This window comes from Tetrao urogallus, assembly GCF_951394365.1.
Source record: "Tetrao urogallus genome assembly, chromosome: 1".
NCBI lineage: Eukaryota > Metazoa > Chordata > Aves > Galliformes > Phasianidae > Tetrao > Tetrao urogallus.
Genome location: NC_136813.1, coordinates 147,661,766 through 147,679,545, shown reverse-complemented (window position 1 = coordinate 147,679,545; position 17,780 = coordinate 147,661,766). Strand labels below are relative to the sequence as shown.

Genomic DNA, 17,780 nt, shown 5'->3' with positions numbered 1-17,780 from the left:
GCTCTGAATCTGATGCTGTGCTCCAGCCAAGGGAATTCACACCTATGTGTATCACCTTCCTCCTCCCTGGGTTAAAGCAGCAGAAGACAGGCTGTCTTCAACCCCTATTATAAATGAAGGGAAGTCTTCCTTAAGTCCTTGGAGAAAGAAGAGTGCATAAAGTCAGTTTGAAGCACTCACCTGCAAGAGACAAGTTCTGGGTCCCAGTCTCTGCTTCTTACCTCCAGAACTAATGGTTTGGAGGATGTAGGATTTAAATTGCCTTTAAGTAGAGGTGACTTGATTTATTAAAAGAGGACCAGCAGCAAATGATAATGTGAATGTCTCTTGAATGTACGAATGGCCAGTGGGAAGTACAGCCGTGCAAAAGTCATTACTCAGTTCTGCACTCATTAATGTTTGAATGGCAAAGGTACTGATATGCCATACAAAAGGAACATTAATTTTACAGAAGGTAATGAATTCAAATTCAGAAACCAACCTTTTCCTTGCACCACTGTAAAAATATTTAGCATTTCCTATATGCATATTTTATATCTTCAAAGTGCTGAATTTTTTTAATGAACGATGAAATCCCCCTGAGAAGTACTGAAAGTTGCATACCCCTGTGCTGAAGTGGAAGAAACCACAAAAAGGAGAAAGGTTAAGTGAGCATCTGAGGACAGGAAATAGGCAGTAGGAAGGAGGGTTGGGATTACAGTTCAAACACACCCAAATTTCAGTTCCCAAAACATATGCCCTCAAAAAGAAGGAAAATAACTAAATCCATGCATGCACTTCCACCATAATAATCAGAAATACATTTGGGCATCCAGTACCATTCTCACAGTAGGCTTGTGAAATAACATTTTCCTAAGGAACATAGCAAACAACAGCAAAAAAAAGCAGCTGATTAGTATGATTAGTATCAAGCACGCATTTATCTCATTTGTATGCATTTATCACTTGGGAAGAACAACACTCCAACAAGAATGTGATATACTACAATACTACACTTCTGTGATACTGTATTCCCTTGTAAAGCTGTAGGTGTTCCATACATAAAAGATTTCCATCTAGTCACTGTAGGACACAACTCTGATGGACAGGAAGGGAAAGAAAGGGAACAGATTTCACAGTACCATGCGCTACTCATGACGTAGGGGCTGGCTAACAGTGCTAGAGGGAGGAGATGAGGCTCCATGTCCTGCTCTCCACTTGCTTATCTCCCTTACTTCCCCAGTAGTCAGTTCTGACATAATCTCTGACTCACTTTATGACTATCTTTTACATGAGTTATTTTACAGACATTTTCACTTCTGTTTATATAACTTAACATCCATGATTTCAAGACAACACATTTACATACACTGTTCCTGCTAACTTCACCTGTGAGAGAAGTCAACAGGGCCTAACTATCTCAGACACCTGCAGTGAAATTAGTAGCTAGTCACTTCACAAATTGTTTCTGCATTCCCATCCGCTTCAACTCAAAGATTTACTGGAAAAAAACGTAGGACAGAGCATATATTGGTCTTCAATGTTGCTGACTGTGAAGGAGGTAACTTAATGCGTTGTAAAGTGAACAAAATTACCCAAGAAGTTAGCTTAACCTCCATCTCTAATGAAAAGGATGACTTTGCTGATAATCTGAAGACATAAATTACTGAAAGTGATCACAGGCAACAAGGCTGATAATGGAAAGGGTACTATTTATAAAGAGAAGAAAGAAGGAAAGCAACAGAAAATTAAACCTGGAATTCATATTCAGAAGGAACAGGAGCTGGGTAGAAGGCAGCCCTGACATATTCAGCATTGGTCAACTCGGTGGCACTCAAGGAGATGTTGAAGATTTACCTAAACTAGGAGCAATTATCTTCAAAAAGTCATGGAAGATACTTGAAACAACAAAGGAAGGGCTAAAGAAATATTTAGGTGGGAAGAAAGTTTTGGGAAGTTATTGTCAGCCTAAAGGCAGGGGCCAGCAAAATTGTTTAAAAATCCGGTCACCAGATGTGTCCTTGTTCTCATGCCCCTTGAAACATGACATTGCTCCTGGACATGTAAAATAAACACTCGGGAATGTTTGCATGGATGTGTGCATTCTGTACCTAGCTTTCTATATATTTACACATGTATAAAACTGAAGCTAATGGAAAAGTGTCATCTTGCCTGTGACACGTTACCTACCAGAGCTTCCATGAGGCAAGAAAATTCAAGATGTTTGTAATGAAATTGTTCATTATGAATCATCTCAGATCAAATTTTCTTCCTTTGTTGGAAAACTGGCCTACTAAATCAGCAGCAGAAAGGAGAAGCACAGCAGGACTTGGGTGACTTGATGAGACCATTCCTTATACACAAACTAGCCTGAATCAAAATGCAGTGATTGCACAAGAAATTGAAATACACATTTAGAGAATAATTATTAGTATTTAAGCACAACTTGATGGGAACATGCTGAGAGCATCCACAATGATCTACATCATGCAGATCTTCTGGAGAGGATTCAGAATTCAAGGACATTCCAGAATCAGGTATGAATAGAAAATGGATTTGACCAACTGCAGAAACTGGTCAGATAAAATTCAGCAAGAGTATTCCTTTGTAAGTTGAGATTAAATAGACAAATAAAATAGCAGTGTTTAATGGAAGAGGACAACACAAGTTAAATATAGAAGTTTTGCAAATGAATAAGCTGAGGAAGATTACATTACAACCTCAGCTCAAAACTTGAGTAGCTGTGAGATGAGATCAGGTTGCTAAGGGTTTCATCCTGTCACGTCTTGAAAATCTCCAGGGACAGAAACTACTCAGCCTCTATGAGCAACTTATCCCCTTGGTGTCCCAAATTCCCATGGGGAGGAATTTTCCCTGGACACCCAATCTAAGCCTCTGTTCTTCCCATTTTTGTACTGATGCCATCTCTTGTCCAGCCATCCCTGTTCCTCCAGACTCTCTTCACAAGGCAAGAGCTCCAGCCTACCAACCGTCCTGGTAGCCCTTAATGGAACTCGCCTGTCCTATTTAACAAAAGGATGTATTTAATATAAGTAGCATATTGCAATTAATGGGAAAGAATTTCTGGGCCATACACAGCCACGAGTGAGGTATCATCTGGAGTATCAACCAATCTTACTTCATGGAAGATGGAAGCAAACTGAAAGAATCCAAGAGAGATTAACAATAATAAAATAGAAGTCTAGAAAACACAAAGCCATGGGCATGGTTATATGAATATCAGCCCCAAAGTGTCTCCTCATCCCAGAGCCAGTCTAAGAAGAGTGGGACATCATAACTTAAGGCAAGGAGTAACTTAGGGGAAGGCAAGGGGACTCCTGGAGAAAGGCAATGGGAAACCTAGGGGCATCCTTGTTGCAAATTATCTCACTAACTATAATTTAGTCTCACTCCAGAAATGAAGAGAATTTTGGATCAAACCCTAGAAAATCATTCTTGGTATGGCAAACAATCTTTGAGGGTGCAATAGCTGAAAGAAACAAATGAAATGTGATGAATGAGACTGTCTGGCCCCTTTTGTAATTGTCACTCCAAATATTTCAGGACTGTGGGAGAGCACATGTGCAGTACCAATAAATGTTGCTTCCCTGAACATTCCCAGAGTCCTCAGGAGAACTTGTCTTATCAACGGGACAATCACAGATCCTCCAGTGGAAACAAGATCTTGAGAGATGGAGAGTGAAATCTGAAATTGGCAATTCTGTAATAGGTGGAGCAGAAATTAGAAATATCAGTTCTTATTAGAGCAAGAAATAAACACCCTCAGCTCTACAGCCATTCTACTGGCCCGGTGGCTCATGGTGAGAGACCTGGCCTTCACCCATTCATGACTTCCCTTCTGCTGGTGCTGCCAGCTACAAGTGCTGCCCAGCCCTTTCGTGTTGCATACAGGAGGCAAACTTCTGGACAAGCATAGAAATAAAATGTGTAGCTTCAGACGTGAACATTACGCAGAAGTATCTACATTTTAGCAAAACTAAAACCAAGTCAAAAAAGCAGCAAGCTGAGCTCTTTCAGAAGAACCTCTCAAACTCTCAGTATAAGCTCTTTCACAGGAGCTAAAAATGTAAATGCTAGATTCTAAAATTCAGCTTTGTCTCTGAAATATTCAGCTTTTCATCAAGAATACAGTCTCTTTGTCAGTAGAAGCTACCTCACCTTTTCCATTTTTCATATAATTCTCCTCCATTTTTCATATAATCTTTCCAATGCAGAGCCTCTAGCTCACATGACTGAGTGTGAAAAACAGTAAATTGATAAAGAACATCTGTCCCCATCTTGGTATAGTATTTATGGCATTAGTTTGAATCATTAGTACCAAATATAGAAACAACTTCCTTAATTCCACATGCTGAAGCAGCATGTAGGTATAATCCACATCCCACAGCTTTAGTTCTAAAATGCTAGCTTCTGGAGCCGTTTTGAAAAATATGAATCTTTTTGTTCAGACAGAAATTGCTTACATTTTTCATGTCTTTATCAGTTTCTTTGTTCACTAAATACAAAATACTCAAGGGTGGCCCTGCATGCGGCAGGGGGGTTGGAGATTCATGATCCTTGAGGTCCTTTCCAACCCTGGCCATTCTGTGATTCTGTGATTCTGTTTTACAGATGCAGGTTTGTTCAAATTTATGGTTCAAGACTTAGTAATCTATGGTGTTATTCTATAACATCTGTATCTGAATTAAAAAGACAAATTTCAGTAGAACCTATACAACCCCCCAAAAATAGAAAATCATTTAAGTATTTTTATTTTGATGTTAAATTGAAGGTCTTCATAGACAAGTCATCTTTCTACATTTAAAAACAAGATGCACCTGAAAATACGAATGACAGAACATCCTGTTAGGATTTTATACACTTTTCTTTAAAATGGTGTTTGTTCATCCTCGGAGTGTGCACAATCTTTTTTTTTGTTGTTGCTTATTTGAAAAGCAGAATTAAGAACACATGAGAAGTAAGCACAGAATGAAATAACTTAGGCATCCATACTTTTGTGTTTACTGTTTCTTAAATCCACTAGTAAAGAAATCTGTTATTTCACCAGTAATTTCAACCATTCATAAAATTCATTCTTCACTGCTTCTTAGATAATCTCATTTTACACATCATTTTTCTCCTGGGCATATTTTCCTCCATTCGCCATAATCTTTAAATCCTTCTAAAGCAGGAAAGGAGACAGAAGAAGATGCAGGAAATAAGCAAATAAAAAATGCCATACCATGGTTGAAAGTAAAAAAAAAAACAACAACAAACAACAAACCCACAAAGTGTGCCAAACAAAAAACTCACTACAACTACCACCTGAAAACAGGTCCTATCAGACAACAGTTTTATCTTGTCCGCCAAGCTGCAACATCCCTATACCTCAACTTTCTTAGCTTTAAAATGGAAAACAATTTTAAATCATGTAGCCCCACAGTGCACTGGAGAAATGAATGCGCCAGTATCCATGAGATACTTGGAAGATATTACTGAGTTGAAAGTATAGTTTCAGAAAGCAGAACTATTTTTTCACTATTTTCATGTAAACATGTCTTCATTAATTTTGTCTCTTCTTTTTTATTCCACTTTTCCTCTGCTGTAGATAAAGCATCTCCATTTAAATAACTAGCTCCTACCTATCCCTCCTAATCCTTTAGAGAACTACTATAATTTACAAAACAATGTTACAAAGCATAATCCCAATAGTGGAGGAAGCTTCATTTCAAACTTACTACCCAGTCATTACAATGAAATCACACATTGGTTATCTTGTGCTTTGGAGAATAGAAAAACAAAAGCCCTCAAACAATGGGAACCAATGTACCTGGGAAGGCTTTAAAAATTTGGGTTCCGTATCTCTGGGAACTAACATATCTTGCCAGGATTTGTGAATAATGTTTCTAACTCTCCGATCTAAAGGATTCCCTTCTTCCCACTGCATCCCATTGGAGTGACACTGTATGGTTTACCCAACCAAGAAGCTTAACCTGACTCACTACACGTTTTTTTTTTTCTCCCCAAAGGCAGACACAACACAGAGCTTCCCGAGAGCTTCAGAGGGGCATCCATTACCTCCTAGAACAATAAACATTCACACCTCAGGGTACATGGTGTGTTCACCTTTGGGGACAATATGCACCAGTACCAGAGAGCCCTGAACCCACTGTGGGATCCTGCTCAGTCATGCCATCAGCTGCCAATGAGCAATGTGCAGAGGTGCACCCTACATCTCCTTCTGCCTGCCATGGGCAGGACACTCTTGATGTTATAACCTCCAGAGCTCTTCACCACAAATAGTCTTTTTTTTCCCCCTGTGATCTCAGGGGTAAATTAAGAGCCTTCAGTGGGGATCCTCCTATTGATTTCAGATCCAAAGCCCTTAGGCTTTGCCTGCATGATTTCACTTCTATTTTAAAGGTCTGGGCAATCTCAGCTATTTTAAACTACATTAATTTGTTCACATTAATGTACAACTTGTAGGCTCAGAACTCAACATCCACAGTCAAAGATGACTCAGACTACTAAGCCCTTTCTGGATTTTTTTTTTCCCCCTTTTTCTGAAAGCAAACCATCTCACTATCTTCTGTCCTACCTTCTTGGCAGTTCTCATTTATCCAATCAGATGTCAGTGATTTCCACAGCTGTTGTTCCTCACTGTTTATATTAGGACTTTCCCTCTTAGGTCACTTACAGTCTGCTGGGGAACTGTGTGAATGAGGGTACATACTGGCCTTAAGACAAAACCACCCACATTAAGTAAATTTAAGTCAGTGCTTCCTCCAGGAAATAAAGTCTTGTATTACTTACAAACAGATTTGATTACGATTTGGAGAATTGTTTAAACCCATTTAGCAGATCAAAGGAATACAGATTTAAACTGATGTGCTCATTGTTTCAACAAACACTGGTTCATAGCTGATGCAAAGATCTACACGCTTGTTTTCCTCATAAAACATTAGTGAAAACACAGGCCATGGTAAAGATGTCAACTTTAGATCTCATCATTTTCTCAAAATATCCTCTTCAGATTTTACATTTTAAATGGCCTTATCCTAACATATTCTGAAATTAAAAAGTCCATGAAAGTAATACCATGAAAAAGCTCTCATTCATGTGTTTGTCTTTCTCTTCAAGGCCGTAAAATATCCATTAATCTCATTAGACACCTAAAACCCTTTCAAAAAAATCACAACATCAAAGAGAACTTTATGCACGTATGTTTACCATGGCATTCAGTACACATGCAGACTCATACAGCACCATGCAAACAGCTCAGCAAAGAAGCGGTTAAGATAGATGATATGCTCAAAGCACTTCCAAAAATCACTCTAGATCATTCTGTTTGTGAGAAGCATTCTTGCTGACAAGCAGGACTGGTATCAGCCTCAGAAGTTGACGTCGATCAGACATAAGTCAAGGAACCTCCAAACTGCAAGGAGCAACTTGTGAGATAAAACACGGATTGGAATGCTCATATCAATGAAATGGATATCCTTTATTCTCCAGAAGTAATTATCATACCTTTGGCTTCAAAGGGGTTTTGGGGGAAAAATTTGAAGGAAATATGGTTAATTTTCACAGAGTACCATTTAACATATTGCAAAAAAATATATCTATTTTTGGGAAATGGTTGAAAAAATCCCTGATTAGCCTCTTAATGGGGTGAGTCCAATTTAGTGAGAAGGATCACCAGAGGGAGTTACTGACTTTCCCATTAAAGTCAAAGGGAATTACGCATGCATCAGGAGTGCAGAATTTGGGGGCAGAGCTGAGAAAGACTCCAAACAGACTGGAGTTCTGACAGAAAATATTGTCTTACGGATTTCAGTGAATCCATTTCCCCCTTTGGAGTCCCAAAGGATAACTGTTATATTCCACAGTGAAAGTTAGAAGGCACAGAAGTAAGTCATGCAGTGGTTACAAACTGCCCCTTTCCCCACTTTGTCCTCTTCCCCCCAACCAAAAAAAAAAAAAAAAAAAAAAAAAAAGAAAAAGCATTTAATTAGTTTTAAGTAATTTGGAGTGGCACAAGTAGTACTGCTCCAATTTTTCTCTCATTGGCTAGGTAACATATTGCAGTATTGGAAAAGCAATTTCAACCACCCGAAGCAAATCTCCAGGTGCCATACATATGAGAGTGTGTCATACCTCTTGGGAATATCAGCACTTCAAACAGGAAGAGAAAAGAGTGAAAAGTAGAGAGGAAGAATTGCTACTATGGCTTTTTTCTTCTCCAATGATAGTTACTAAAAGAGGAAGTGAGAATAGGGATTTGTAAACTAAGTGATAAAATTAAACTAAGTAGATGACCCAGTCTACTCAGCCATGAGCAAGTGGTTACTTAATTCTTAGTTTCATGACCTTCAAAGAGTAAGAAGTTCACAGCAAGAAGTGGGCTTTTCCTTGCCAAGCTTCAGCTCAGCCTTGTTTTGGCCACAAAAGCCCAGCAGACTTTGATTTGAAAATGAGCTCATTCACCAGGCAACTTTCCCCTTAATTCTGTGCAATAGCATTATACAGCAGAAAATGAGGTGATCTGAAAAGGCAAGGAAAGAGCCCTACCCTACCAAATGCAATTTCACTTCCCTAGAAATGTCCTCTGAACAAACGGAATTCAATTTGTTTCTGTGTTCCCAGGTAACAGCAGCACCTTGTTTGGCTTGTTTATTTAATTACCTTTTCTTGTTCATGCAATTAACTCAGAGACTGCAGCCTTTTGTTCATTATGTTCACCATAATACAGTTATTTGCATAGCGGTTGCCATTTCCAGGCTGGATTTTAAAGCTCTATTTTGGGCTGTGCCTGACAACTGCTGGGAAGGCTTAGGCAGGGCTGAAGGCAGCATCCTGCTGCATTCTGTTCTGTGCTGGGATGAGCCACACTGTGAGCTGCATGGGCTGCACAGCTGCTTCTGATGGTAGATCCAAAGTAGGCCTAACTCGCACTGCAGTGAACCGCATGCATTGTATGTGCTCTCAAAAAACAGCTCAGCTGTTTTTTTGCTGATGAGGTGCCAAAGCTCAACTTCACTGACCATTAGAGCAGTACAGGGCATCACTCTGGTCAACATATACTCATACTGCAGTTGGGTGAAGAAATTTAGAGATGGAGTCTATTTTAGACTTTCTTTCACGAAGAATTTGATTTAACAACCAACTCAATTTAGTGCTGCTGTGAAGCTCATGTGAGCTGTTAAAAAATAAAATATTTTCTTAAATACTCAGATATATCTTTAGATCACAAAGGTTAGCAGAATGCCAACCCTTTTCTTTAATAAATGTGATAATCACCAAAATCATCCATCCTGAATTTTGGCAAGTGAAATTTGGCCAACTTATTTTTATGTGTATTGCTCAGAAATAGAAGAATCCACACTTCCCTGCAGAAGCCAGAGGCAGAGGCAGTGACAGTGGGAGTCTGCATGTTCTGGTGTGCAGCAGGCACCTTCATCTCAGCCGAGAGGCACCTAAACACCCACAAAATTCTTCCTCTCAGGAGAAACAGCATACCAACTTATGTGATTTGAAATAGAACTGGAACACACAGCTTAGAAAAATTGTCAGTCTTCATGGTTAACAAATAGCTTTAATATATGGAAGACCAATAGCTATGGTTAGAATCAGCTCTATAACCAAGGGTAGCAAAGAGCATCCCTTTAATGGCATGGTTATAATCCTACCTGTGCCATCTGCCTCTCCAGCTTCGACCGGGGAATGTCATCAAAATAGTTTTCATTTCTTCTTCTCCTTGCATCGCCCTGCATGATAATGTGGGGAACGTCCAGGGAGCCACCAGTAGTGAAAGTGCTTTGGCTGAGTGATGGAGACAACTGAGGAGGAGTGTGGTTACCGCTGGGTTCCTGGACAGAGAGGATAAATATATAGCATATTTTCCAGACTACACATTTTAAAATGTATTTCAGTTATTCAGGCTAAAAAAAGATTAATGAAGAATTCCTGAAGTGGAGATTATTGTGAATGAACATTATGGAGATGACAGCGAGCTCACAGTGGCACAGAGGAAGCAGTCACTTCTTTCTTCTCAAAACCCCTCTTCCTCCCTTGTATGTGAGAAGAATAAGGCAGTTCTAGGAGGTGGCTCTCTTCTTCCTGTGCATGTGGCTAGGGAGCTGACAGACAGCACTCAGAAATTTGGCTCTTTCCCCAAAAATGTGCTACCTAAGGTGCAGGGCCCACACAAAGAAAAGAATACTTAATTGCAAATACGAGCAAGTGGCAAATCCATTCTCTAAAACATCCTTGTGCAATACAGCAGTTCATTTCTTATTATCTGCTACAGAGATAAAACAGTGAGTTACTCCTTGTCAAGGTCCAAACAAAGTTGTGATTTAGCACTAGCTGTTTGTAAGATGAAATACATTTACACCACTTCTGAGCAGCCACTCTGAGCAGCAAAAATGATTTGAAAGTGATCTGAACTCTAGTAACATCCCTTACTGAAAAAAAAAAAAAAGCACGAGTATTTACAAAATATAGACACTTTGCCATTTTTATAGGTCTCATGGAATGTACGTTAACTTAAACTGCTGGATATTGGAAGCAAGCCAAGTAGCAATTCCTAGAATGCCCAAAAGACATATTTTCTTCTGTGCTGAACTGTGACCTTGTGTTGGTAAGCGTGCAAATACCACAGCAAAGAGGTACACGGACTCCATCTAACAAACAGCCAAACACATCCTCCTGACCACATCCTTTTCTGCTACCACAATGGTGACAGACAGCTGGGTAGGTATCTGTGGAAACACTTGTTCTCATGCACATCACACCGACTGTTCAAACACTATTTACAAACGTCAGTAACCAAGCCCTTGGTGACTGCAACCAGCAGAAGCGGTACTAGAGCTTGTTGCCCGGTCAGCCCACATGGCTGCCACTCAGAGGGGACAACAAAACATAACATAACATAATGGCCGTAACACCATTCCTCCCATGATGCTCAATTTCCAGCAGAAGATGCTCCTCTGTCAGTAAGCTCTCTGGAGCAGAGAACATACCCACGAGCATGTTTGCACAGTGTCTGAACTATCCATTGCTGTAAAAATGTATTTTATTTCAGAAAAATAAGAAGGGACCTGAAGAAATTAAACAATGAGAAGCAGCAGAGACCTGCTTGACTGTGCATGGAAGGTAAAAAACCAAAACAAACCACAATACCCTGCCTTTTTATTTAAAGAAAGAATTAACGTGGTATTTCACGCATGATTACATTGAACCAAACCTAATTCTGAAAGGCATTAAGGTACTTTACTCCATGCTGTTAAGAAACAAGATACAGCCAAAGGAAGCAGAGAGTTGTAATCTCTTCCAAATGGAAAGTTGCAAACCTCTTTACGTGCTCAAATGATAGTAATATCTGATGTTAATACGTGAATTGTAGCAGTCTATGTGGCAATGTTCCTTGCAATTACAATTAACAGATTAATACTTCTCACACTGACTGACTAAAATCAGGGATATGTAGTTGTTCGGCAACTTTTAATTTACTGAGAACTTCATTTTTTTTAGTTCTCTAGCATGCCTATGATCTGAGACAAGTACTTGACATTTCCCATGGCAAAGAAAGGAGTGTTTTCCTCTCAGGAATAGTCTTTTTCCCTCCTTCATGCAAATCCACCTACATTTGGCCCAGTTAAAAGCTTCTGAAATGCTGCAGCCTGCATACTGTCATAAGGCTTGGTGAAGCACCGTCCCCGAAGCCTGTTCCCAGATCTTCCACAGGCCTGTCACTGACACGACCCTTGCTATCTTTCGCCAAAAACAGAGGACAGGGGCACCAAATCACTCCTTTCTAATGGCTGGCACCTGCTCTTCCAGATAGGCATAAAATCTTTCTTACCCAGATCATAATTCACCCACTGCCAGCACCAATCGATTGACATGGCCACTGGTGGATCTAAGTGACAGGTGACTGCAATGGATATCAAGATTCCAGCTCTTACCAAGTTTTTCATATTTTATCAAACTGCACATATAGAGGAAATTCACTCAAAATCAATATTGGAAGATTGCTAGGGAGCCAACAGAGGCAAGAATTACAAAGGCATGAAATAAAGGAATAATGGTGCCTCTGCATTATGGTACAGGATGTAACTGAATGACTCCATGCTATTTTCCCAGCACAGATGGATCCTTGGCTGTGCAGCATGTTGTCATATACTCAGCACTGTGTTATCATTAGTTATTGTGCAGTCAGTATTTTATTCTCACCTCATTTCATGGCCCCAAACCACTTCTTTAAATTCTATTCACATCCTGCTCTGAAGATAGAATGGCTTATATTGTCATCTTCATGATGCTTGTGTGTGCTTTACAGACTTCACTCAATTTATTTTCACCACATCTTGTGATTTCTGGCATTTTATAATCACCACTTTAGCATGAGGGAGCTGAGGCACACAGACAAAGGCTAATAAATATCATCACTTTGGATGCCCAATTACAGTATCTGTTGCTTGATTTTCCAACTGCTTGTATTCAAAACTCTGCTTCCATTGATCTAATTTGCAGTACTGTGTGCTCTGTACTCATATAAATCAGACTCCAGACTACAGCCAAATATACAGAATGTCTGTAACATACAATTAGTGGCTGTTTATGAGGCAATTATCTAAATAACTTGCCAAGAATGATCCCAAGGCTTTGTGGCAAAAGCAGGTGTGAATTTGTATTCTCATAGTTACAGTTATTCCTTTAATCATGATAGCCTCTCTCATCCTTTCTTCGTTTCTCTACCTCACTTCATACCCACTTTCTCATTTCCTTCACAAATTTGCAGATTGGTCAGGGATGGCTGGGCAGTGTGCTGTAACATATTCAGCACAGTGCCATCAACAGTGATGGTGTATTCATTACACGTTTTCACCCTGCTGTGAATGCAGGGATGCCTGATAATACATTCCACTACTGAAATCTGCTTTGTCCCCACCTCTTAGTCCCACAAGCAGGAACCATGCAGTCAAGGGTTGGAAGTGATCTTTAAGAGATCCTTCCCTAGGCCACCTAGGTATGCCTGAAGCCTAACAAGCATTTGTCTAACCAGTTTGTAAAAATGGGAATTGTCTCCAATGGATTCATTTCTGTGTTAAATTACAATTACTACTGTAGTGCTTCTTCAGGTTTTCAGTCTCGATTGTCATCCCTTTAATTTAACTTCCAGCCTCCAAGACCAACAAGGTGAGGATGGGGTTCCATGAATAACAGGTAAAGTGGTCACATACATAAAGATTGCATTGTAATGCACCAAGGCTGCATAGGTAACCCAAGATGCAGCATTTTCTAACTTTTGAGCATAAGACTGAAATAAAAATAAAATCTCCTTATTAGTGTGGGAATAATACATTTCATAGAAATTTGTCTACTTGTTCCTTTTCTCAATATTTAACATCTCTTTCTTTGAAATATCTTCAACACTAATACAAAGAGTCAAAAAAGATGAAGTGTTAGCAGTGCTTAGGTTGACCTTGGGACCTTAAAGATACAGTCTTTAAACAAGGAACAACCTTTTCTATTAGATATAAATCAATCCTCTAGTAGCAGCAGATACTTTATTTAAACCAAGTTTTAAGCTAAAATTATTGCAAGCTACAGATTGAATATTATGTCCTTGCTGTCCTTGGGTGAAATGGTATAGTTGAAAATGGTGGGAGACACTTCAAACTTTCCTTTAGGATTCTCTGTGAAGACTGCAATACCACAAAATGATGAATGACATTTAGCATTTGCCTGCATCAGTAGCTCTGGCTGTTGGATGATACTTCCTACCATTTTAACTACAGATGGAGGACATCTAGCTTTATCTTCACTATTAATTGAGAATATACAATTCTAATCAGTAACATAGGCTGTGGAAACATTCCTACATGCTGAAGAGAAACTAATTCCCCAATCTGAAGCACTGAAAGCACCGAGCAAAAATGTGTGACTTTCAAATGCCAGCCCATGATTCCTCTTTCCTTGATGTGTTTTAACACCTGCCATGCACCAGGAAATTATTCACATAATATATCCAATACAAAATACAAGAGAAATATCTGCCCATTTGTGAAATGTGCCTTAGAGCAGTACACCATGGATTTTGACACATTTTTTTGAGATGGCATTAGGAATAGGTTGAATTTAGGGATTTAAGATGTCTATATGTGGCATTTGAGAATAAGCAGGGTGAAAACAGACTGGTCACAGAAATCAGAGTGTATGTGAAAATAAGCCCTCATTCTGTCTTTCTCTATTTCTTTCTACACCAGAAAATTTGTCTTGGGAGCAGAGGCCACCCTCTGACATTTCGACATTTAGACCCAAATGAGATTCCAGTCAGAAATGCAGCCCCATGAAAATAATCAAATCCAATCAAATGCAACAGATGTGACCAAAAATATCTACATAAAAAATGTGTAGGTGAATATGAACTCCCTTGGAGAGAACACAGTAGGAATGGGTCAGACCTCAACTCAGCAAGGGTAAGAGGCAGCAAGAAAGCAAAGTTGCTGGACCAAAGAAACCGAAAAAAAATTGGTATAACAGTAGGAGATTAAAATAAGGGGAGTGTGAAAAATACCCAGGGACACTGCAACGAGACTTCTGAAGGAGGGAATACAAATGAAAAACAAAAATGCAAAGAAACTTCTGATACACAGTAAAACCTTGAGGGCATTTGTATCTCAACAATTCTAAGAGGCTCTCTTTAAAGAAAGGACATCTGAAAAGTAAGTCAGAGCATTCTCAAAATGTGGAAGGAGAACTGTAACTCTGAAGTACAGATCACTTGGGCTGAGATTCCTATGGGCAGATGTAGATGTGCAGCTTGCAGACACCTGCTCCTGAGTTGGCTTTTTGAGCTGAGAAGATAAGCTGGCAATTCTAAGGCACTGCCTCATCCTAAGGCAGACATCTGAACCAGGTCAGATGAATCATCTAGAGAAAATACCAAGTTCTCTGCATTGGCTACAAGGCCAGCTGTGGCTGAGCAGGTCAGCTGAAGATATCTACATTGTAAACTGCTGAAGAGAGATAAGCTGAACCCCACTGAAAGTGGCTGTTGATTTTGTTTGAATACAGGAATTGTTCTCTGACTTTTCAAGAAATGCAAACAAATGCTCGTGGGGACTCACCCTGAGGGTTATCGAACGAGGTGGCTTCTGAGGAGGATCTTCGTGTAGCCGGTCTCCCAAGGATGCCAGAACACGCTTCCGATGACCAATCAAGCTAATTTTTAAGACCTGGGAAAGTGGCAAAATATCTCATTAGAAAGAACACATTGCAATCATTAAATAAAGAAGAACCGTTCAGAGTGAAGACATTTTCTCTCTAAGCACTTTAACAATTAGTTCACGGTACAGGTTGAGCAGAGCTGTGTAAAGCAGACAGAAAGCACAGAAAACGAAGGAAGATACCAAAGCAGGTATAAACGTGTAAAATGAAAAATAATCTCAGAAGAGTAAGGAGGAAAGAAGAATGATATAGAAAGAGAAGACAGCTGAGCAGGACCAAAAAAAAAAAACCAACAAGGCAAGAGGAGATTGGAAATAGAGATAGAGTCAAGAAGTGAATTATAAGAATTATAGGAATTCACATGTATGGGAAGGTTGCCAGTATTAGAGACTAGAAAGGGAGGAACAGCCAGCAGATACTTAGAGACAGTAACAAGGGGCAAAAGGAACTGCGTATACCATATAATACTAGTTATAGGCCTGTTCATCATTCTTTTTATGGGTAGTCTCTGAATGACATGCACAGTTTGCATTTCTCTCTTAGAATCACCCTCATGTAAGAAAAACAGGATAGATATGTTCTTTCAAAACTTGTCCTGGTATTCCACTACTTCTATCAGATGCAATGAAAAATATCTGTTGCACACAGACATGACCATCTGTGGACATGTTCAAATTCCTTCTGCTCATCCAAACTCCAAGAACACCACCGAAAAATCGTTTCAAATTCATTTGCAATTATTGCCTACCTATACCCCTCCCTGTCCCTACCATATACAAAAACACCACTGTTTGTAGGAAAAAAGAAAGAGAAGAAACAGAAAGTTGGAAACTTGAGTATTACTGGAAAAAGAAACAAGAAAGAACGTATTTTGATGACACTCTTTAATGGCTCCAATTGCTTCAAAGCATAAAGCAGCCTTGACTGTAAAAGCAAGCCTCTGCTCTCCAACAGCAGATCCTCACGTAACTCTTCCAGACTGCATATGGTTTCATACACCAGAGCTGCCTCCATTCATTCCCAGAAGACAGTGCTTCCCACTATTTTTAGGACCACCGTGTGTTAACAGCTATCAGTGGAGAGGAATTTCTCACTCAACCTAGAAAAAATGATAGTCCCCAGAAAACCCCGAAAACACTACCTTGTAAGTGAACAATTACCTCAGTTCAAGCAGTACCACTAAGAATACTGCTCATGAAAAAAAAAATAAAACTAAACAAACAACAAAAAAGAAAGCCCAGCAGCTCTGCAAAGGCATCTCCTGGATCCATAATCTCAGGCTACAGTACAGCAACACACAGTCCTCATTCTCAGGGTGACCTCCGATCCACAGGAGAGTGAAATCATTCACACATCCACTCCTATACTATGCTGATACCACTAAATATCAAGAATATCCTGTCCACCTGAACCCATAAAGTGACGGACTATGACATGATATGGACATGACCTATGACAGGTCCGAGCTGCGCAGTCCCACCAGCCTCTTACGCTCCCTCGTGTTGGCCTACATCTGTGGAAGCTCTCATAAGGCTGAGTTAGGAGAGAACACACTGAAATGCCAAAGGCACACAGGAGACTTAGTTATGTATTCAGTTTACACTGAATGTTAAACAGAAGGGTGCACAGTTTATCTCGGTATTTAACTGTATGAAACACGTGAATGAACTACAGCTGCTTTAAGCTGTACTCAGGTAATGCACTTCACTGAACTCCTTTCTTTCATAATGCTTTCCCCATCATCAAGAGAATCTACCCAGAGATTTTTAAGTCAATCTACAATTCTTGGGTCATTCTGAGGTCCTCAACGCTTTTGAATGCCTTATTAACTATATCAAACCAGGTAAAGGAATCCACACAAAGCAGTTCTCCACGATTTCATACAGCTGCTGAACAGGAGATGAGAGGACACCAGTCTTGGGGGATTTTCACATAACAGGTAGGAGGGTTCACATGGTTGCATTATTTCAAAAAGAGCACTCAATTACAAAACAATACAGATCATTAAACTTCATAAACAAAGCAAGTTTATTTGACTTTTTTTTCCCCCACTAAAATGATGGTTGCCCCAAATCTGAAGTGGTATGGATTTAAAGATGAAACCTACAAAAACCATTATCACCCTCAGCCAGCAGATCTGTTTACTTAGTTGGAGTACATACTATTATCTGAAGGCACTCGTTTTCTTCTAGAAATGAACTCTTCCTATTTCTCAACTTAACAATATAAAATATTGTTTTCTGAGGCACTTCTATATTTGAGTTATGAGATTTAACAAACACCCTGGAACTCTGAAAACTTGTTCTGTGATGGATTATCCTTGACAGGATTTATCAAAAAAATGTCAAATACCACAAATATAGGCCAACGGTGTACAATGGCAAAGTTGCCTCAAGCAATCTTAGGAACATCTTAATGTTTTTTTATCAGAACACCATTAGAAATCTAGCACACACTTAGCTCACAAGTTACTTGCCCATGGATATCTCCTATGCAGCATGCAACAGTGAAACCAATACAGTGCACGTAAGTGCTGTGCAACAAGGCATTCTGTCAAATGGACTGTA

At 39.5% G+C, this 17,780-nt stretch overlaps 1 protein-coding gene across 7 annotated transcripts in view; it reads right to left on the bottom strand.

Annotated features, from left to right (window-relative positions):
* Positions 1 to 17,780, bottom strand: part of ANKS1B (ankyrin repeat and sterile alpha motif domain containing 1B) — a gene marked incomplete at both ends in the record, with an annotated part of 401,710 nt that overhangs the window by 37,686 nt on the left and 346,244 nt on the right. For 5 of the 7 annotated variants that reach the window (XM_079549707.1, XM_079549711.1, XM_079549708.1 and 2 more), the window contains 2 exons: positions 9,666 to 9,845; positions 15,114 to 15,221. The exons of 1 other annotated variant lie outside the window; for it this stretch is intronic. In XM_079549707.1, coding sequence (XP_079405833.1) covers positions 9,666 to 9,845; positions 15,114 to 15,221 — 288 coding nt within the window. The remainder of the gene's footprint in view (positions 1 to 9,665; positions 9,846 to 15,113; positions 15,222 to 17,780) is intronic. One more of the 7 variants, XM_079549712.1, reaches the window with a different exon arrangement.